At 43.9% G+C, this 23,341-nt stretch overlaps 1 protein-coding gene across 1 annotated transcript in view; it reads right to left on the bottom strand.

The window, feature by feature from the left end:
- Positions 1–1,894: 1,894 nt before the first annotated feature.
- Positions 1,895–23,341, bottom strand: part of LOC146065535 (alcohol dehydrogenase 1-like) — a 45,139-nt gene continuing 23,692 nt past the window's right edge. Inside the window, exons 4-9 of the mRNA XM_083179051.1 lie at positions 22,923–23,010; positions 22,256–22,475; positions 17,485–17,745; positions 7,824–7,959; positions 4,675–4,813; positions 1,895–2,679 (exon numbers count right to left, since the gene is read on the bottom strand). Coding sequence (XP_083035177.1) covers positions 2,655–2,679; positions 4,675–4,813; positions 7,824–7,959; positions 17,485–17,745; positions 22,256–22,475; positions 22,923–23,010 — 869 coding nt within the window. The 3' untranslated portion in view covers positions 1,895–2,654. The remainder of the gene's footprint in view (positions 2,680–4,674; positions 4,814–7,823; positions 7,960–17,484; positions 17,746–22,255; positions 22,476–22,922; positions 23,011–23,341) is intronic.

The following is a 23,341-nucleotide window of genomic DNA, read 5'->3' as shown; positions in this document are numbered from 1 at the left end:
TTGGAGATGAACAGGATGAGAGAGATTGGGCAGTAGCTAGACGGTAGGTAAGAGTCAAGGTTGGGTTTTCAGTACTTATGTATTAGCAGGGCGGCCTATTTGCATACGTTCGGCACCGTAGGAAAATTAATCGCATGCGATGCAATTTTCCTATGTAATTCATTCACTGTTTTCTACCCTCGGGCGGTGCGTTGCGATCGCATCGCAACTCCCACAAAATTTCATGCGATCGCATGCGATTTTATAGGGTGCGATGCCATTTACTTTACTATACAGTTCTATGACTTGCAATGATATTTAGGCACCCCCCCATACACTCCACCCCAAAGCGTGGCGAGCGCAGCGAGCCCTGTAACGTGTCCTCCCGACCTTTTTATACCCCCACTATGCACAACAGCGTGGAGTTGATTTTATATTGTGTGGTGAGCCACCGAGCCCAAAGCATGGTGAGCGCAGCGAGCCCCGCGAGGGGACGCAGATTACGTTACAAGTATTCCGTGGCCCCTCACGGGGCTCACTGTGCACGCCACGCTTCGGGCTCAGTGGCTCGCTGCGCTCGCCACACTATATCGAGTCAACTCCATGCTGACGTGGATAGTGGGGGTATGAAAATGTCAGGAGGACACGTTCCGCCACCCCTCGCGGGGCTCGCTGCACTTGCCACGCTTCGGGGTGGTGTGGATAGTGGGGGGTGCGTAAATCTCATTGCATCTCATAAAAATGTATAGTAAAGTAAATGGCATCGCACCCTATAAAATAGCATGCAATTACATGCGATTTTGCATGCGGTGCGATCGCATCGCACCGCCCGAGGGTAGAAAGCAGTGAATAAATAACATAGGAGAATCGCATTGCATGCGATCGCATCGCATGCAAAAAACACATGCGATGCGATTTTTTTTTTACGCAGAATCGCCCACTAAGCAATTTGCTTAGTGGGCACCCTGCTAATACATAAGTACCGGGTTTTCTAAGAATTGATGAGACCAGAGCATGTTTGAATGACAAGGGAAAGATGCCATTAAGGAGTGATGGATTGAAGAGGTGAGCAAGGTGAGAGCACACAAAGCAGGAGGGGGAGCGAAGAAGACAAGAGGGTGGTGAGGGGAGAGGATAGGATGAGGAAGAGGACTTATTTTCTGTAGTGAGGTGGAAGGAACACAAGGTGGGAAGGCTGGAGGGAGAGGATGGAGGAGGTAGCAGAGTTGCTGAGGAGGAAAAGATTTTATGGTGGATCATCTCAATATTAGAGAAGGAGGATAATTCAGAGGCACTAAGGGAGGGTGGGAGGGGAGGAGGAGGGGGCAATGGAATGTGTTGAAAAATATCATAGAGGTGGCAGGGACTGAAGGACTGATGAGACATGTGATTGGAAAAAAAAGATTGCTTGGCATGGGAGAGGGCAGAGCTGTAGGAAGTAAAAAAAAAAGGTGGAGTTATAGAAGGAGCCTGGTTGGGGCAGGCCATGGTGGATAGAAGAGAAATTAGGGTATTGAGTGAGTATAGGATGACAGTGGGGTTTAGAGCACTAAGATTTCATCTGGTGAGGGTGAGTCTGGGCACAGGGTGGAGAGGATTGGAAAAGAGTGTACAAGAGAGAAGATGGTGGTCAGAGAGGGGGAATGGGGGGTTAGAGAAGTGAAAAGGGTTGAGTGAAGACAGTGGCCAAGTTGGTTTGTGGGGATGGAGGAGGGGGTCTACTGAGAAAGGCCAAGGGAGGAAATTAGGGCAAGAAGATTAGTAGATGCAAAGTTAGTAATGTCAATAGGTATGTTAAAGGTATGTACTTTATCTGTTTAGTCTCAATCATATTAGTAGTTATAATATATAAATAGTATGACCACAAATGTACAGCTGTACAGCACTGCAGTGCTTCAATACCACAATGACAGACTTTCACACATTTAGACACTTTAATAGAGGCATGTAAACAAGTCCTGCTCGTTGAGACTAGACAGTCTAACATTTTAGTTTTGTGAATTGTGTTAGATATGTGATGTTATTTAGACAGATGAGTCATGCACAATAGCTCATATATGAGACAGCTCATAATGATTATCCATTTAACTATATATTAACAGATTATAACCATTAGTGTTAGTTTAATGGTTAAAACAAGGATTTTGGTAATTATTTAATTTTATTTGTTATGATACAAACTGTAACAATGATGTACAAAAATCACAAGACATATGTAGATGACAAATGATACAGTACTGTTTGCTGTAAATTTTTAGGAGATTAAGATTAATCATAGTGACATTGTGCATTATAATGTAATCCTTAGCAAATTAGCAGGTGATTCCACTAGCAGTTGAAATGAGTGTGAAAAAACACTTGTCTAAAAATGTGTGTTTACAGATCTATTTTTATATTAACTGCATGGACTCTCTAATCATATCCACTTGGTGAAATGTCTTGAGAAATACACATGAGATACTTCCTGTATGCACAAAGCGTAGTTTTAAATTGTATTTCTTCCTTTCAGAGTATGCTAACAAATGTGATGAACATTTCTGCTAGCACACACACTGATATGGAAATCCAGAAAAAAATATTGTTGAAAAAATTGTTATAGAAATTATCATAAAAAATTAACTTCCACCGATGTATTTTTCATGTCAACCTCAGAATCATCTGAAGTTAGGAGGCTGTTAGAAATGCAGCACCGTGCGTATACTGTAGATATAAAGGTAAAAACATAGCAGTTGGTAGAGATTCACAAAAAACGAGTAGAGTATCACAAAATAAATGTTGTTATACTGTATATTGAGTTCCTTTAACTTAATTTTTAATTGAATTTTACATTATGCAGACATATTTGCAGGTAAAACAAGTGGCAATCATTAAACCAAAATATAAATGATAAGCCTCATACTTGTTAATGTTAAAAATAATTGTCTGCTAACATTTTCAGTTGGATTTCTTGGTACTTGTGTAATAACTGGGCGCCCGATTTTGAGATTGGGTCGGAAAAAATCACATCGCATCGCATGCAACCAAATTGCATGCGATGCGATGGGCGCGATTTTCCATAGGATTCAATGTTAAAATGGTCCTGTTCATTTTCCCACTATCTAAGTGGGCATAGAGTTGATTTTATATAGCGTGGCGAGCGCAGCAAGCCCCTCGAGGGGATGCGGAATACATTTTAAGTAATCCGTGTTCCCTCGCGGGGCTCGCTGCGCCAGCAACACGCTTCGGGCTCGGTGGCTCACTGCGCTCGCCACGCTATATAAAATCAATTCTATGCCCACTTGGAAAGTGGGGAAATGAACAGGACCATTTTAACATTGAATTCTATGGAAAATCGCGACGATCGCATCGCATGCGATTTGGTCGCGATGCGTTGCAATCAACGCGATTTTACCGCAAAATCGCGTTGCATCGCATCTGATTGCATGCCTTAAGTTAAGGCATACATTCAAATAATCGGGCGTCCAGATATTACACAAGTATCGATTTCTTATACCATTGTGCAAATGAGCACTTTAGGAGATGACTGCTGCTTTAACAAACAGATGATAGGAACAGAGTTGCTGACTTGCATACAGATTTGAATCAGCCACATTGTTTTCATTTGCAGCATACCCACTTGTATACTCTAATTCTGTCTGGTGCAGTGTTCTGGCATTACGTTTCAGCATGGTTTTATAAACAGTTCTTGCTCAATTGGGAGGTATGGTTTATACCTCGGGAGGTGTAAACCATACCTCCCAATTTTAGATTAGCAGTGGGAGGGACAGACATGTGTGCCCAAAATTTGGGGGCATGGTCTGACAAGGGGGTGTGAACTACAAATAGCTGCACTCCGGCAAGCCCACATTCCATTTTGCAGCTGTGAGGGCATGGCCAGCGGCTCTGTGAGGTGGTCTCGTGGAAAGCAAGGCAGTTTGGAGGAATGGTTAAACGTGAGTGGCCTCCAATGACTTCCCATACAAAAGTAAAAGTGCTATTTAAAAACATGGCAATTTGCATTACAATGAATTTGGGGGAAGGTTGGGGTTAGGCTACAGAGTGGGGGAGTTAGTTTAGGACTTGGCAGAGGCGTAACTCTGGGAGACAATGGGGTCATCTGCCACCGGGCTCCTGCTCCCAAGCGGGCACCTCCTCTGCAAGTTTGAAATAGTTGAAAGCTGTCAATATCCCTTCTGTCCCTGACTCCCCTTTTAGCAGGACAATAGACATCACACTCTCTATTGCAAACATAATTTTTGCAAGTATCATACATATACTGTATTTTGACTGTGTTCTTTCTAGCAATTCTAGGGTTGGCAATGGAGCAGATTAGAGATGGAGGGGGCAGGGGTTAAGTAAGTATACTTATCTGACCCCTGTCGATATTTCCTCCGTCTGGATCCCGTCATCCTGACAACCGGTCACCAATATGTATTCCATATATTTAGTTTATATAGTATGTAAAAGACTGCAATGTACAGATGTAGCCATGCTAATCATGGCTCTGTTTTGTCATGGGTGTGAAATGTGTGGCATTGTAGTTTCACTCACAACCCATTGAAAATCTATGAGGCAGCAGCCTGGTGGCCTGAGATGCAAGTGTGACTATGCACGCAACACGTGCACCCGCGGCTGCCATGTAGCCATGATGAACATGGCTACATCTGAACCAATTTTATACTATTTTGTATACTTATCTTAAAAACAAAAATATACCTTTTTCCTTTACGCAGCAGTTCAAAACCTTTATTTATTTCATTAAAAGGCAGTTTGTGGGACAGCAATTTATCCACTTCAAACTTTCCTGTCATCAGATCTGAAACTAGACCAGGAACGGAATCTTTGCTCTTAAAACCTAGAAATAAAACACAATAGGTAATTGGTGAATCTGCAGTGTGAAGCTCAGCTTTTAATGCAAAAGAAATACAGACCTAGGCCAAACCACAGCCCAGATGTATAGTGTAGTAACAATCAAGTTATAGCACACTTTTTCAGGCTAAACCAATGGCCTAACAAAGAAGTCGTGAGGGGTGTGGTCTGTACCTAGGTGTCACTCTCTGAATGGGTGCTGCGCTGTGACATTACATGCAGCACCTATCTCCTGTCACTGTGTAGGAGCTGGGATTTCCGGGGGCAGACCCAGAAGTGATGAAACAGGACTGGAATGTGAGGCCATGCCCGCTTGCCCATGAAGCCAGGCCCATCACTTACAGAGTCCCCTTTCTCTAGGCACATTGACATTAGGTACACCACACTGGGTTTCATTGGTATTAGCCACGCCCCTGGACCAACCTACAGATCAGAGGCATTGTCCCAGCATTATTTCTATTATAAATTCATCTGAACATTAACGTTTTACTGCTGAGGATTGAGGCAATAAGATATTAAATATAACATACTGTTTATACGAATTTACAAAAATATTTTCCTTGTTATCATCACTTTATTTGTATAGGAATGATGTTAGAGTACACATTTTGAAACATTTTATAACATGTACAAATGTCTTCAGGGTAAGTAATCATTGAATAATGTTACATTAAGGTCTTAGTTGTAAAGATTTTTGGGAGTTTTAAAACCGACTGCATATCATACTATAATGGGGAACAGATTAATTTAATCAAAATACACCTGGCGCTTAATAGATGTTAATGAAAAGCAGTGTGATGGACATTGTTCATACTGTAGATTTTGTGAAAATGGGTTGAGTCTCCCTTATCCAAAAAGACTTGGGAGCAGAAGTAGTGTTGATATCAAATGATTCCATATTTTGGAATATGTTTCAGATATCTTGCGAATAGTAAAATGTATTGTGTTTCATATACTGTACACCAGGCATGTCCAAACTACGGCCCTCCAGCTGTTGTGAAACTATAAGTCCCATCATGCTTTCATTTGCTGTTAGGGATTGTCGTTTCACAACAGCTGGAGGGCCATGGTTTGGACATGCTGCTGTACACATAAATACATATAGCCTGAAGATAAATGTATACAATATTTTTGATAATGTTGTGTATTAACAAATTTTTTGTGCATTGAACCATAAGAAAGAAGAAAGGTTTATCAGTCTCACTCAAAAAATTCTGTATTTTGAAATAGTCCATACTGTATTTCCGAATTTTAGATATGGTAGACACAACCTCTACATGACAGGCAATATACTGTATATGTGACTGACTGAACTAAAGGAATGCTGTCAGCAGGAACAGTATAGTGAATAATTACATACCTCCCAACTGTTCTGATTTTTATGGGACAGTCCCATTTCCTGGGACTTTCCTGGATCCCACCCAGGGCCAGAAGTGTCCAGCGGTGTGTGTGTGTGTGTGGGGGGGGGGTGGCTGTGGGCATGTCCAGCAGCTCACACAGCACTGGTCATACCCCCATAGTGTCGGAAAATGGGGGAATGGCTTGCATCAGCAACATCCCTGCAAAGCCATGCCCTCTTTAATGAGGCCACGCCCCTTTTGGGGTGCATCCCGATAACTCCCCCGTGTGGCTTTTACCTCCTGCCGCATCCGTCTGTGGGTCCCAGCTCTCCCGGCTACTGCTGCTAATGAAACGTGAAACTTGGAAAATGGCTGCCCCCATACAGCAGACCATTTTTAAGGTTGCTAGAGGAGGCCGCCGCCTCCTCTAGCATCCTCAAAAACTGTCTGCAGTATGGGGGCAGCTATTTTCGAGTGTCACTTTTTTTATTAGCAGCAGTAGCCGGGAGAGCCAGGACCCAGCGCAGACACAAGCGCCGGCAGCAGGGGCAGACGGCAGTGGGTAACAATAGCCCCGCAGACCCCCAATTCCCACACCCTCTCAGCGCCTCCCCGCCACTGCGGGGGCTGCGGGGCTATAGTTACCCCACTGCCTGTTATTGTTGCAACCTTATCTTAATCAAACCCTTTATGCCTCTAGAAATGTTTTGGCCTAAAGTATCAGCACCGCAGTCTCTTTAGGCATCTCCTGAGAAGGTGGATTAGGCATGCACTTAATGTGGAGTGGCCACAACATCTAGGAGTCCAGTACTGATCCAAAACAAGATGTTTGTGCTTTTAAAAAGGTCTATGGCAGCAAAAATGTCATGTTTATGTTGTGTTAGTAAACTTGTGTAACAGTTAATGGGGCCGATTCAGACCCGAATTTGGTCTGCACATACAGGAATATGCACATGTGCAGCTCCCCTGTGCGAGTATCACACTCACCGAGGTATTCGCACAGTAATAGGAGAGCCTAGGGCGGGCAGGGGGGTGGAAGCATGAGAACGCTCAGCGTTTTATGGGCGTCCCCATAAAAACCCAGGGCCTTCCCCTAGGAACACAGATCAATGCATGACTGAGTGGGTGGCTAACGTCACATGACGTCAGCGCCTGCCCCTGCCCAAAGGCTGCAGAAATCACTCAATGGTCTCTCTCAGGCGGTCATATGAGGTGGGATGCGTTCGAATACACATAACCTCACATGCTAGCGAGGGGATTCGGGCGGCGGGGCAGCAGGCAGTGCTTACCTGTTTGCTAGGCTGCGAGTATATGCAGCCTAGCAAACAGGACTGAATCAGGCCCAATGTTTCATTGAGACCAGTTTAACATGAGATTTAGCAGCAAGTGTACTACACAGAGTTAATGGGAGGAGTTACTTACAGTGTGAATACACATCTTGTTGCCCTTTGTGTATTGTTCTCCTACAAAGCACCTGTGTATGTCTGGATAAGTGAGCATATGTATTGTACATATGTGTGGTGCACATGACTAAGAATTACAGTAAGGCACTTTGATGTGAATAGGTCAGGTTATTTATATTAATAATAAAAATATAAATTCATGCCAAAATACTGTAACATTTGTTAGTTGCAATTATGAATTTCTTTTACATACCTCCAAATATAGCTCCTTTTAAAGTACGTCCTGTGAGCATCAGCATTGGATCAAATGAGATCATTGATAGTGAAGGAGCCACCCCAACTATAACTGTTGTTCCTGCGCTGTAGTAAGTAGACTGAAGTGCAGAAGCCTGCATAAAAACAAGTGGAAATGTTTGGTTCTTGCTACTTTTATTCTGATTATTTAGGGCTCTTGTTTAAAATATAAAGCTGGTTTGAAATATAAAAGTTAAAAAAAGAATAGAAACATTTTATTCCTATATTTATTCTGTTGGTAAAAGTATAGAACAGAGTGCTTATAAGGAGCATTATCATGGGAACAACCATGAAACGCTGGGTGTTCCCATGGGCTCTTCCACCCGCTGTCGCCCCACGCCCCTGGCCCGCACTGGTGGGTTTGAATGGGACGGAGAACTTGCAGTTCGCCATACCCTTTTGCACACGGCGTCTGCACATGTGCAGACGCCAAACAATGCTCCCCATGCGAACATGTAGGGGAGCATACAGACCTTTATAAGGTCCTGTATGTGGTCCTTTTGCATAAGATTTTGTATGTGATCCCAGTCACGGCTGCGTGATCCAATCGATTCTTGCGGCAGCACGTGAGAACTGCGATTAAGAAGTGATGCGCACAGGGACTTGCCATGCATCACAATCGCAGAAAAAAGACTTGTGGGGGGAAATTTACTAATATGAAAAACCTAGTTTTTCATATTAGTATTTTCCCTACGACTGCATACGACTGTTTCAGTCGTATGCAAAGTCGTGTTCCGGAGGGGAATGTACAAAGTAGTAGATACGACTGCTTTGTAATCCTCCGATGGTGTAACCATTCGTATTAGCTGGCCATATATACGGCCCCTAATACGAATTCGTACAGGCAGTCTGCACGGATCAGTCAGATCCGTGCAGGCTGCAGAGTGTAAAAAAAAATAGAAAAAAAAATAAATTTTTTTTAAAAAAAACAGCGTGGGGTCCCCCCCACAGCTGTAACCAGCACCAGGCTGAAAGAGCCGGTAATTAAAAATCAGGGAACCCGACAAATAGGGGTTCCCCGATTTTTAACAACCAGCCCCAGGCTCCAGGTCCGGGGCTGGTTCCCAAAATACGGGGGACAAAATGACTAGGGGTCCCCCGTATTTTAAGAACCAGCCCCAGGCACAACCAGCCAGCAGGGTAATGTCACAGCCGGGGGACACTTATTATATAAGGTCCCGCTGCCAAAACATTAACCCCCTGACCGGTCAGCCTGGCCAGGGGCCCTGGGAGAGTGGGGACCCCCCCAATAAAGGGGTCCCCCCCTCCAGGACTTACCTGACCAATGGAACAATGGAGTGAAGGATTTGCAGGAGGGTGGCGTTTACCCGTTTGCTAAGCAGCAAAATAATGCTACTTAGCGAGCAGGTCCTTATATTGTAATATTCTTATGTGATATGAAAAAAATTAATCTATGATGAAGGCAATCAGCACTGTAACATTGGGAATTTTTTAAGAACAAAGGTTAGGGGGTAGAACTGTCGGGATACGGTCATTGGTGGTTGACAAGCATTTGGTCGACACCATTAGGTCGACATGCATTTAGGTCGACATGACTTACGGTAGACATGCAGGAAGGTCGACATGACTTAAGGTTGACTTGGGTAAGGTCGACAGGGTCATTAGGTCGACATGGGTTTTTTTTTACTGTTTTTTTTTTTAGCAAAACTGTGCCGAGCGCAGTAAGGCACCGCGTCCCAAGCATGGTGAGCATAGCGAGTCATGCAAGGGGACGCAGTGGTACGTTTCGGTATCCTAGTCGAGAAGACATGTGCCGACAGGCGGTATTTCATGCTCTACCATCCACTAGGGTGTGGTGGGAGTATAAAATAGTGTGCCTGAAGCATGGTGAGCATAGCGAGCCATGTGAGGGGACGCGGTTCTACCTTTCGGTCTCCATGTCGACACAACATGTGCTGACAGGCGGTATTTCATGCCCTACCATCCACTAGGGCATGGTGGGAGAATAAAATAGTGTGTCGAGTGTAGCAAGGCACTGTGACCCTCACCTGTGTCTGGGCAGCACAGTACTGTGCTGCCCGGACCTGTGACCTCCTCCTCCCTGCACTGAAAATCATCTTCCGTGTGAAGGGAGGAGGAGAGCCCGTCCTCCCGCAGCAGCATCCGCTGCGCATCGCCAGCTAACTGCAAAAGACAGCTCTTAACGCAAGAGCTGTCTTTTGCCATAATTATCACATATGTTAGATAATTACAGTATGTTAGCGGTAGCCGGCAAAGTGCGGCGGACTGGGGGCGCGGATGTTAGAGCATCCCGCCCTTTCTCTTAACTGCGTGCAGCACTGAATCAAGCACATGTGCATTTATCAGCTCTTTATGGTAGAAATCAGCTAGTGGGAGGTAATGTACACTTCCACGGCTATTTCAATCCAGGCCCAGGAATAAAATTGTGATGGCCGTACAGAAATAACACTGAAATTTGCAAATCATTTATTGTTTTGACAGTAACATGAAGAAACCAGACTATAACCCGGTTCTCATTATTTTGCATGTATGTAAACACAGATGGGAACAAATTATTTCCATATGAGTTTCTCTTTCAATTTTTGTTTGTGAGAATGCCAAACTCCAAGCATTATCTGTTGCATAATAATTGAACATTGATAAGCATCAAATGCAAATTCATAAATGTATTTAATACTGTATCTGTATATTATCGGTGAAAAAAGTGAAATCCTCATTTTACAATAATATTTTGCTATGAAAAGAACAAATGGTCTACAAATATTCTAATGCAGCAGGCGGTTACTGCATAGAATGGTTAAAGAAAAGAACACTTGTTCTCCAACATCGGAATCCTGATTGTTTAAATGCCAGACAGTCAGAATCCCAACTGACAGGGCTATTCTCCATTGTGGGGGTCCGAACCCCAATAGAAGGAGACTAGAACATGTGACGAGTGCAGCGAGGAGCTTAATTGCACTCACCCCCTGTCAGAATCCCGCTGGTGCCCCCCTCATACCACCCCCAGCACACTGTGTGATATCAGTAACCAGATTTAAATCTACATGATAATATAATTCAGAGATGTTGGTTATATATATTTGCAAATATATGTATCAAGATCTCTGAATTATATTATCATGCAGATTTAAATCTGGTTACTGATATCACACAGTGTTGCTGGCTGAACCAACCAAGCATGCTTTTCTCTAATCAAGATTACCCCACCCTTGCAAGCAACCGCATACCTCCCAACAGTCCCTATTTTAGCGGGACAGTCCCGATTATTAGGGCCTGTCCTGCTGTCCCACCCGCGGGCGGCAGTGCCCCGCGGTGAGGGGGGGCTGTTGGGAGTCCCCCCTGTCTGCTGCTAAGCAGCGGGGAATAAACGCTGTGCGAATGCGCACAGCGTCTATTCCCGCAGCCAGGGGGCTGGGGGCATGGCTAGAGGCTCACAGAGCCTCTGGGTCATGCCCCCATAGCGGCAAAACGGGGGAGCCGCGAGTATAGGCCACGCCCCCTAAATTAGGCCACTCCCTCGAAATTTCCGGCGCACCATCGGCGCGCATCAGCAGTGTCCCTGGTCCGGCGACATGAAAGTTGGGAGGTATGCAACCGTGTGATATCACTTAACTAATAATCATCTGCCAGTATATATGTCTGCATAGAATTGTCCCTGTTGCCATCCCAGTGGCGTAACAATACATTTTGTTCCCCCCCCTTACCCAACAAGAAATGTTTCTGGTACTCCCTCCCTTGCCACCACCAGTTGCATACATAAATTATAATTTTTACCTACATGAATATTGCCCGTGGTTTCATGATCCTTGTCAGAGATTTCTTGCTCGGTGCTTCATGCTCATTTCCAGGGGGGGTCATGCTCATTTCCAGGGGGGTTCATGCTCACCTCCAGGGGGGTTCATGCCCATTTCCAAGGGTTTCATGCATGCCGGTTGCGCCAGCGCTCTCAGAATCTCAGCACTTCTAGGCAACGCTATACATTCTGTGCTTTCTTCACAGCCGCTAGAGGTCCAGTAGGACCTCTAGCATCTATCTCCACCAAGGCAGTAGAGATTTTGGGAGGGACATTTTAGAAAGATTTACATGCACATGGCCAGATTGCATGGACTCTGTATAACACAGGTGCTCGCATCCACAAGCCACCACTTTGCTGGCAGTGGCTATTGCGACACCACTGTACACCACTGCACCCCTGCAACTGCATATCAATCATTTTGCAGCTAAGGGAGGGGTCATGCAGGACTCGTTCTGCACATGCACAGAACAGAACATGTGCATGCACAGACCCACAAACATTGGATACGTGCTTAAACCTTTGGGTTTATGTATATCTATGAATCAAGGTCACAGTGCCCATTTATGGTGCATCTCATCCATTCATAAAGTGACAAAATGTTGAATGAGGAGTGTGCTACTTTTGCAGACTCTAGTTTTCCTGTTATCCAGGAGGCTTCATGTCCTATCAATAGAGATAACCACAGAGATCTCTACTGAGCATGTACAGGGACCATCTTCGGGTCAACAGTGTCTAGGACAACAGCTGATAGGTTGACCATGGTTGACAGGCACAATGTGCAGAAAAAGGTTGACATTTAATAGGTTGACATACACAAAAGGTCAAAATAAGTAATAAGTTGACATGAGTTTTTTGAGTCAATGTTGACATCTGCTAACATGGACCCCCAATAACTGTAGCGCATAGCCTCGCATCGCTCGCATCGCTTGCCATGCTTTGGGCATGGTGAGTTACTCCGCTACCACTGTGCTCGAACATTACCATTCCCAATTGTAGTTCATGATCCATGAATCGTAAAACATTACCAAAACCAAAGAAAGAAACATTTTGTGAAAACATGTGTCGACCGTTGGTATGTCAACCTATGGCTTGTGTCAACCTTTTGTCAATGTCGACCTATTGTTTATGTCTAACTTGTGCCTGTCACTATTGACCTAACATCTAGATACCAGTAACAAGGTATGAGACAGAGGTTTCCTGCTTAGCACCTATGAGAAACCTGGTTATATCCCAATATACAGTTAAAATGTTCCAGTATCCCTCCACCACTACCCATTTGCACCCCACACACATATATTTTCCAACAGATAATATATTTAAGACATTTATAGATTGTGTTTAAAAAATGCCTGATACGTCATGCAAAATTGAATTCAACATTCATTTTTTGCTATCTACATAAGTATAATTGAATGAATGATGTTTGTGTGTGTGTGTGTGTGTGTGTGTGTGTATGGATGTTCCACGATATTTCTTCAATTTTTTAACTAATCATCTTCAGACTATGCACACTACCTTATCATCTTAAGAAACCCCCTAGATTAAGATGGGTTTAATTGGATGACCACTTAAGGGTTCTGTCATAAGGGTCAATGCTATTTCTGTTGTTTTCATGCATTGTGATATGTCCATTGTGATACACCTGTCAAACCGTAATGCAGGTGTCTTAAGGCGAGCTCAGGGAGGACAGAAACCTCCCATGGAGAAGAAGGGCATGACTTTCTGAATACAGCCAGGGATGCTGAAAGCGCCGCCGGGCCCTGGTAAAACAGGGGCAAGGTTAATGGGTGGGGCGTGGTCAATGGTAGAAGTGTGGTCACGCCCCTGTAAAATAAAATTTGTGTGCCTGTGTGCCGGTGCACAGGCTGCTGCTGCCTCTCTCCCCTGCTCAACACATGGCACTGACTAGCGTGTGCTGAGTGGGGGATAGAGGCTGTACTGCTATGGCAGCCTCTCCTCTCTACTCCCACTGCCTGTTCTCTGCAGTGGGGGTGAGGGCACGGGATTGCTCGGGTGTTCGGGCGCTCAGCCGTTTGTCTGTTTGGGCACTCCTATCGTTGGACGCCAGAACACACAAATTAAAATATGCAATTATATGTAAGAACAGAGACTTTTTTCAGCACAAAAATGATTATAAAAGAATGACGGTACACTAGATCCAGCGGCGCAACCCAGCGCTTGTGGTCCTTTGAGTTCCGGAGGTCCAGGAGGTTACAGCAGAGCAGTGTGCCTCTGGTATTTATACCAAATATTGTGGTAGCCAGCCCACAGTGTATTGTTTTATGGTACGAGCAATTGCTTCTATTTTTATTGGGAGCTCATGTATTGATCTCCATATTAAATTTATCTCTTTGTTCCTCCTAGATTTGTTCATCCTGACTCGGGATGCCTTATTCTAAAAGAGAGCTGCAGTCTATATGAGTGGACTTTGGTGATCTGAGTCTCCTTTTGCTTAAGGAGTTTGTTGCTGGACTCAAATTGAACTAAGCAAGCGCCGCTCACACACCTTTTTTTGCCTTTTATATATATATATATATATATATATATATATATATATATATATATATATATAAATATATATATATATATATATATATATATATATATAATGTTGAGAGGTCCCACTGGCTCCTGCTTTACTACTGCACCTTGACCTGGGTGCCCGCTGTCCACTGGAAGATTCCAGTGCTTGTATATCTCATGCATGAAATAGCGTCACTCCAGGTACTTTGTAAAATTCCTTTACTGCAAGTCTACAGTGTTTCGGGCCGGAGCCCGTCTTCAGGACAAGAATACTTGAAATGGTGCTCACGAAAAACGACTTTTTTATGATGGTATGTTTTACCTTCAGTTGGCAGGCTGCGCTATGGGGGCATCGGTAGCGCCAGCCTGTGCCAACGCATATATGATAAGTGTGGAGCGTGACATCTTTTTCTCCTCTGAGTGCATTTCCAGCAATATAATATACTATTCTAGGTATATTGACGATATGATATTGATATGGCATGGTGGCAGTGATGACCTTGAGCGGGTCATTAATGAGCATAACCGCAGTGACAGCTTGGTCACATTGACTTACAAGGTCTCTAATACTTGTTTTGAATTTCTTGATGTGAAGATTGAGAAAACTGGCCAACTACTCAAAACCAGTCTGTTTGTGAAACCCACAGACCATAATATTCTGCTACCCCCTCTAGTTTCCACCCCCTCCCAGTTCAAAAAGGATTACCACTGTCACAATTCCTGAGGGTTAGGAGGATCTGCAATGAGGATGCAGAAGCAGAGAGACAGCTCAACCTCATGATCAATAAGTTCGTGATCAGAGGTTATGAGAAGTCTGAGTTACTTTCCATCAAAAGTAAGGTCAGGAGTAGGTCTAGTGTCCTTCAGAAAAAAACTATAAAAAAGCCTAGCATATACTCTAATTTGGCCTACTAGGTTTAATTCTTCTAGCGGACAGGCTAGGAAAGCTGTTAAAGAAATTTGGCCCATTATCAGTTCTGATCCTTGACTCACCTCACTTAAAACTAAGAAAATCATGCCAAGTTATTCCAGAGGTAAAAACCTGCGAGATTTTGTGGTACATACTGATGTGACTGATATGGGCAGGAAATTGACAACCGGGTTTTGGGGTACTCCCAAACATGGCTGTTTTAAGTGTACGGGCTGTACCACTTGTGGGTACATGCTCACAGGTAATGTCATCAAACATCCTTACCTGCCCAAATCATTTAAAATTTACCATCGACTTACTTGCACATCATGTTTTGTCATATATGCCTTAATTTGCCCCTGTGGCAAGTATTATATTGGCAAGACTGATTGTCAACTTAAAACCAGGATGGCCCAGCACGGACAGGCCATACGTGCTGCTGTGTTGTCTGGCAACAGTACGCAACCGGTTGGCAGACATTATGCTGAGGCCGGCCACTCCCCCACTGCTCTCAAACACATCATCATAGACCTACGTCGCGGCGGGAACAGATCTAAATGTTTATTACAGAAAGAATCCAAGCGGCTCTTTCTGCTTGATTCACTAAGTCCCAGGGGTCTGAATGAGACTATGGGTTTAAATTGTTTTTTATAATCTTTTTAGATTGATTCATTGATTCCCTATGCATCTTCTTATTGTCGTGTTTAGCACTTTACTACTTGCCAGTAGTTGTCTGTATTAAATCTATACTGCTTTCCAGTTTCTAAGATGGTGCCGTGAAGGTTGCACAGGGTGACAACTTCCGGTGGCGACTCCGACAGCGTGCGGCGTCTGCCCAGAGGGAGGACTTTGGTGATGGTTTGCACTACAAATTGGTGAGTTATTTTATGTACTATGCTGCCCTGACGAAAATATGAATAAATATTGAAACGTTGGCGTCTGAACAAGGCTGTTGATATGTTTCTCTTGTGATTGAGTACCGCCGTACCAACCAATATTGTAGGATCGTCCTAGGCTGTCTGCCAGGAGGACTCCACGGAAGGCACCAGACCTCTTGTCCCTGTTTAAGCAGTGAGTGCCAGGATCACAGAACGATATATATATATATATATATATATATATATATATATATATATATTCCCGTAATAACAGCGGCACTCAGGCGGTTTGAAGATAATAAAAATCCTTTATTTGCGCCCAACGGCGTTTCGGGGTATATCCCCCCGTCTTCAGGGACTTAAAAATCCTTTATTTGCGCCCAACGGCGTTTCGGGGTATATCCCCCCGTCTTCAGGGACTTAAGGAACCTTAAGTCCCTGAAGACGGGGGGATATACCCCGAAACGCCGTTGGGCGCAAATAAAGGATTTTTATTATCTTCAAACCGCCTGAGGAGTGCCGCTGTTATTACGGGAATCTATTTGGGACCTGCAAAGGCCATTTGAGGGCACCCCTAGCAAGTTAACATCGGAACCAGTGAGTGCCGGGCATACAACGTCTGTATATATATATATATATATATATATATATATATATATATATATATATATATATATATATATATATACGTGGGTACATAAAGAGGCCACTTTCCAGACTGTTGATAATTTTAGAACTGCATTTTATTTCTCAATAATGCTGCCACATTTTCGGGTCAATGTTTCGGCTCACATCAGAGCCTTTTTCAAGACTTGGAGACAGCTTAATACATGTATAGTACGTGCCGTAAACACCTCATGACATCCAAAATGAAGTGCACGCCATCCTGCAGGATGGTGTGCACTTCATTTTGGATGTCATGAGGTGTTTACGGCACGTACTATACATGTATTAAGCTGTCTGCAAGTCTTGAAAAAGGCTCTGATGTGAGCCGAAACGTTGACCCGAAAATGTGGCAGCATTATTGAGAAATAAAATGCAGTTCTAAAATTATCAACAGTCTGGAGAGTGGCCTCTTTATGTACCCACGTTTATTAGTATCCACAAAATGGATCTTGAGTGTATACACCCCAGCAAGAATACTTTGGATTAGCGAGTGCTACCTACATCTTGGAGATATATATATATATATATATATATATATATATATATATATACATACATACATACATACATACAGAGAATGGGGGGATCCGGCTCTACCTGTAATTATTGGTTACCGCGCTCGGTGCCTGCGTCATATTAGTAGATACAACAATAGGGAGGGAGGCAGCACTCCAAGCGTCTTGAATAAAAAGGACTCTTCACACTCTTCAGTGTGAAGATCTCTTTATATTCAAGACACTTTGAGTGCTGCCTCCCTCCCTATTGTTGTATATATATATATGTGTGTGTGTGTGTGTGTGTGTGTGTGTGTGTGTGTGTGTGTGTGTGTGTGTTTTAAAATAAAATTGACCTTTCAGATACTAACCATGACAGCAGTGATTCCAATGCACTCAAAAGAATAATGAACTCCCCCGTTAGTCATCTCTTGTAGCACTTCATAAATAGGCTTCTGGTGGTCCTTTGGGTTGATACAATCTGTGGCTCCTAGCTCTTTAGCTTTCACAAACTTGTCACTATTTACATCAATAGCGATAATCCTGGAAGCTCCGGCAACTCTACATCCAATAACTACAGAAAGACCAATGCCTCCCAATCCAAACACAGCACATGTGGAGCCAGCCTCAACCTGCAACAATAAATTAAAGACAGCAAATTAGATGCACAAAGACATTTAGAGCTGTATGTACTCAATCAGGGGTGGGCAATAAGCGGCCCTCCAGCTGTTGATGAACTACACATCCCAGCATGCCTTGCCACAGTTTCAGCATGGCCAAATAGCAAAACTAAAACAAGGCATGCTGGGATGGGTAGTTCATCGACAGCTCCAGGGCCGCTTATTGCCCTGAACTAAACCCTGGAGATAGATAAAGTGGAGAGAGATAAAGTACAAAGCAGCTTATAACTGTCATTTTCAAACACAGTATTTAAAAATTACACTTTTTATTAGTATACTCTAAAAAATAATGGTGTGTATGTTCCTTTAAATAAAAATATGTAAGCGCTTTAGAAATATAATAGTATTGATAGGCTGGTATTGCCTTATATATGCAGGCAAGGAAAGACAACTTGTCAGAGTGTGATCCTCATACAACCCAATTTATACCAGTGTCACGGTAGAAATAACAGTGGGAAATAATCATGGGTCACGTATTTAGTATAAAATCTGATGCAGACAAGTGTCTTTGAGATGCTTTATAAACAGGAGTGACCTTGATCTTAATAGCAGGTAAATTGGTGTTATAATACACTTAGATGAAGCTGCAGGCAATGTAGCAATCACTGTGTCTGTTTATGCTGCTGCCACGGCTAGGTGTCAGTTTAGCATAAACATGAATCTATAACAGTGTGTGATGCCGCACTTGCTAGCAGGAGACAGGAGACAATGTTGCTGATAAAAATATGAATGTATCCACTGGACAAGTCCAGTTGTCTTTCCTTGCCTGCATATATAAGGCAATACCAGCCTATCAATACTATTATAGTTCTAAAGCGCTTACATATTTTTATTTAAAGGAACATACACACCATTATTATATTATACCATTATACCAATAAAAAGTGCAATTTTTAAATACTGCATATCTAGCAAATATTGGTCCTTGAGTTTTTTCTCTCTCCTCCTCCTCTCTTGGAAAACCATAAATACTATATTTATACTCTGGTGTGCACCACTGACAGTCCATTAAAAAGGCACTCGGAGGCAATTTTCCTAGACAGTGCACTGGACCCATATACCTTAATATAAGGTTAGTGTCAGTCTTCATAGACCAATCTACCATACCTCTATAATTTCAACAGTGGTCACTCACCACCTATCAGTGTGGATTCACTCTCACCATCCCAAATCCCCTTCCCCACAAGAATATTTTTCAAACACAGCCTGCAACATGGCAAATAGGAATTGGTTGGTTAGCACTTTATCTCTTTCCACTTGGGAGAGGCATCATGGCCTCTCTCCCTACACACACTGCAGAAGCGGGAAGGCAGAGTTCAGGAGTAAACGCATGACTGGATGCAGCAAAGGAGCCACCAGGCACTCACTGGTATCAAAATCTCACTGGGTGCCCGGCAAATGTAGAAGGCAGTGGTGGGTGGTACAGTGTGTCCATGGCCAAATTCTTAATTGTATGCCATAACTGACAGTACTGCCATCGTTTCAGAGCTTGCACAGGTATATTTATCTGATGACAGTATTGACTAAGTTGATCATATTCACAATTCCATACAGTATACAAATGTCTGAACTATGCTTTATTGTAATCCTGTTTTTGTGGTAAATAATTTATAACAAATTTCTAAGCACCAAAGTACAGTATCTTAAGCTGGAATCATTAGAAACATACTTTTGCATACTGTAGAGTCAGTATTTTCCATTGCAAGCCTAAAAAGTCATATAAGAAATTACTATGGCTATGCGATCCATCCTATGAAATCCATCTTTAGAGAAGGGAGATTCACTCAAAATAGAGACTCTGCCACCCAGGCGGAGCCACACAAACTGGAATAGAGCATAAACAAGACTGCGGGGAACCATTTTTTTTAAATATTAATGGTAAGTAGTGCTACGTAATTGCTGGGTACCCACATTGAAAGGAACAGTGAGTAGCTCACCAAACTTTAAAATGATACATTCCAACATTTTAGCTTTATTTGTATCAAAACAATCTTTAATTAAAAAAAAAGATTGAGACTTATTCATATATTGTAGGCTAAATCTATTTCTATTTTTAATTAAATAAGAGTAAATTTTTTTTATTGCTATGCTTTAACCCTAATTGTAGCTCCCACAATCTGCAATTTGTATTTGACCATCCAGTTACTTTCAAATATGCTGACAATATAACAAAACATGACTACATTATTAGTTACGTCTCGGGGCACTGCCAGTTGGTTAAGGAGCAAAGACAAATTTTGCAATTGTATGGGATTTTAACTAATTTTAACCTGCTTTGTTCATGTCCTCAATCCCCAAAGTGAAGAGAAAATATTTTCAAAATATTTAATTACCAGCATTTAACATATGCTCTCAGTGGCATCTAACTTGCACAACTCATGCACAACATGGTAAATATACTTCAGGTAAAATAAAAGAGCAAATTCTCATTGTGAAGTTGAAAATGGAATTGAAGCTCATGCCAGGATTTTGGCTAAGAACCCACCTGGTCATTACCAGGTGATTAACAGTTTGTTAGCTACTGCATTAGAGTACAATGGGTATGTTTATGTTTATTTTTAAGAGATTTTCAGCTGGTAGGTCTCAATCTTTTTTTCTGGAAATCCACCCTCTTTCCTGATTTTCCATTTGTGTGATATTGTCTATGGTTGCAGTGGTAAAATAGCTCAACAGTTTTGCATTGCTTAGTTTATTAGTGGGTGCACTCTACTCATGCTGTATGATGTGATCAGTGGTCGAAGTAGGCCGGTACAACGTTATGGTATACCGGAACTTCTCCACTGTAATTTTTTTTTTAAGTAATAGGAGTGTGCAGACTAGCGTCTGCACACTCCTATTACTATATGTAGTGTCGTGGGACACATCGCCGGCTGGGGGAAGGCCACCTGGATAGAGACTCTCTGCGGTGGCTGACTTTCAGTCCCACTGACCAGAGATGGATGCTGCAGATAGATCGCTGCCTGGCCGCTCGCGCGCCGGGTGGAAGTAACGTACGGCCGGCTGTACAGTACTTCCGCCCGGCGCTAGTCGCGGCCTGGCAGTGATCTATCTGCGGCATCCATCTCTGGCCAGTGGGACTGAAAGACAACCACCGCTCAGAGTCTAAATATAATTAAGAGGTGAGGGGAGTGGAATGGAGGGGAGGAGAGGGGGAAGCTTCACTGGCACTGGGGGGGGGGGCACATCTATCTGGCACTGGGGGCAGGTGTACCTTGTACTGTGGGGGCAATGTGTATCTGGCGCTGGGGCATGTATGTATCTGCCACTATGGGGACATGTGTATCTGGCACTGGGGAGCACTGGTGGGGACACATGTACAGTATCTGGCACTTGTGGGGACATACTGTATGTATCTGGCACTAAGGGCATGTGTATCTGGCACTGGGGGGCAGGTGTACCTTGTACTGTGGGGGCAATGTGTATCTGGCACTGGGGGCATATATGTATCTGCCACTGTGGGGACATGTGTATCTGGCACTGGGGAGCACTGGTGGGGACACATGTATCTGGCACCTGTGGGGACATATGTATCTGGCACTGGGGGCATGTGTATCTGGCACTGGGGGCACGTGTACCTTGTACTGTGGGGGCAATGTGTATCTGGCACTGGTGACATATGTATCTGGCACTGGGGAGCCGGCATATCTGGCACTGTGGGGACATATGTATCTGGCACTGGGGGGGGCACATGTACCTTGCACTGTGGGGGCAATGTGCATCTGGCACTGTGGGGGCAATGTGTATCTGGCGCTGGGGGCATATATGTATCTGCCACTGTGGGGACATGTGTATCTGGCAATGCTGAGGGCACGTAATGTGTATTATGTATATCTGTCAATGCGGGGACATATAATGTGTATCTGGCACTGTAGTGCAAGGCATTGTACTTGGCGTACCATCTGCAAAGGGCTGTACTTGGTGTAATGAGTGTAAGGGGCTCTACCTAGCATAATGTGTATAAGCGGCTGTACCTGGCGTAATGGGGCTCTACCTGGCATAATTTGTATAAGCGGCTGTACCTGGCTTAATGTCTAGGAGCGGCCATTGGCATAATTAGAGTTTTGTCTCAATCCGTGTGGCATAATGTGTAAGAGGCTCCTACTATTGTGGTGCATAATGTGTATAAGGCATATATGGTGAGGTACACTACACTTAAGGACAAGCCCCTTTTTAAGTGACCATGCCCCTTTATAGGTGACCACGCCCTTTTAAAGTGGTCACTCCCCTTTCCCCAAGCATAACTACATCCTTAACTTTTGCATATCCCCACTTCTAAATTTCCACTTCGACCACTGGATGTGATGGTCATTAAAACTATACCTACAGGGAATTGCCATGTATAGTATGGGTATGATATTGACTACTTGTTTGTCATCTGTTCATTTCTGATTGGTTGCTTTGGGCAACATCCCATTTTCAATAGAACTGAGTTGGGTTGCCTTTGAATCAGTTCAGCACTTACCTTAGCCACATTTACAGCAGATCCATATCCTGTGGTAAACCCACAGCCAATCACACACACTTTATCCAGGGGTGCATCATCACGTATCTTCACCACATTTACTTCATCCACCACAGTGTATTCACTGAATGTGCTTGTGCCGGCGAAATGATAAACCACCTGTCCCTTGCACGTAAATCTGCTTGTGTTGTCAGACATCAAACCAGCAAACTTACCCATACTGTGAAAGAAAGAAAGAAAGAAAGCGTTATTCCCATGCTAAGACTATAGTTCTATATTGCTTTGGTTTGGTTTTCAAATAACCTAATGTATCTATAGCTCCATGGTTCACTTCTTTAGTGGCTCAGTTGAATTAACCAAGATGATAGCAAATTAAAAAGTAAAATTGGGTTGTTAAATTGGGTTGCTTCAGGGGGCTGCGGGGGGCTTCAGGGGGCTGCGAGGGGGGGTGCGGGGACCCGGTGTAGACACTGGGCGACCGCCGGCAGCACCGTCGGAAGGGGACGCGCGCGCACCTCGTGCGCGCGCGCTTCCCCTTCCGGCATACAGATGGCGCGGGGCAGGGGATGGCGGCTGGCCATCGCCATCCCCTGGATAGATAAGTCCCGCTCCATCTGTATACACTGTGCATATGGTAAACCCTGAAACCCCCTTGAAAACTACTTACTCTGTTCTGTCACACATATTACTCTTTGGTTCAAGGCAGCCTCTGCATTCTCCACATTGAGGGTTGAACAGTGGGATTACTTTGTCTCCTAGAAAAAAAAAACAGAAAAGCTTCAAACATATGTACAGCGAGCGCAGCGAGCCCCGCGAGGGGACGCGGATACCTTCACAGGTATCTGCGTCCCCTCGCGGGCTTTACAAGTATCCGCGTCCCCTCGCCACTCTTCGGGCTCGGTGGCTCGCTGCGCTCGCCACGCTTTCTATTCTCAACTCCACGCCGACGTGGATATCGGGGGTATGAAAAGGTCGTAAGACGCGTACCGCCGCCCCTCGTGGGCTCGCTGCGCTCGCCACGCTTCGGGTTCACGTTTATAGTGGGGGGGTGGCGTGGGGGTGCATTTAACATTGTAAGCACCCATT

Source organism: Crinia signifera, chromosome 1, assembly GCF_055691185.1.
Source record: "Crinia signifera chromosome 1, ASM5569118v1, whole genome shotgun sequence".
NCBI lineage: Eukaryota > Metazoa > Chordata > Amphibia > Anura > Myobatrachidae > Crinia > Crinia signifera.
The sequence above is the reverse complement of the archived record's forward strand: the minus strand, read 5'-3'. Positions and strand labels throughout refer to the sequence as shown.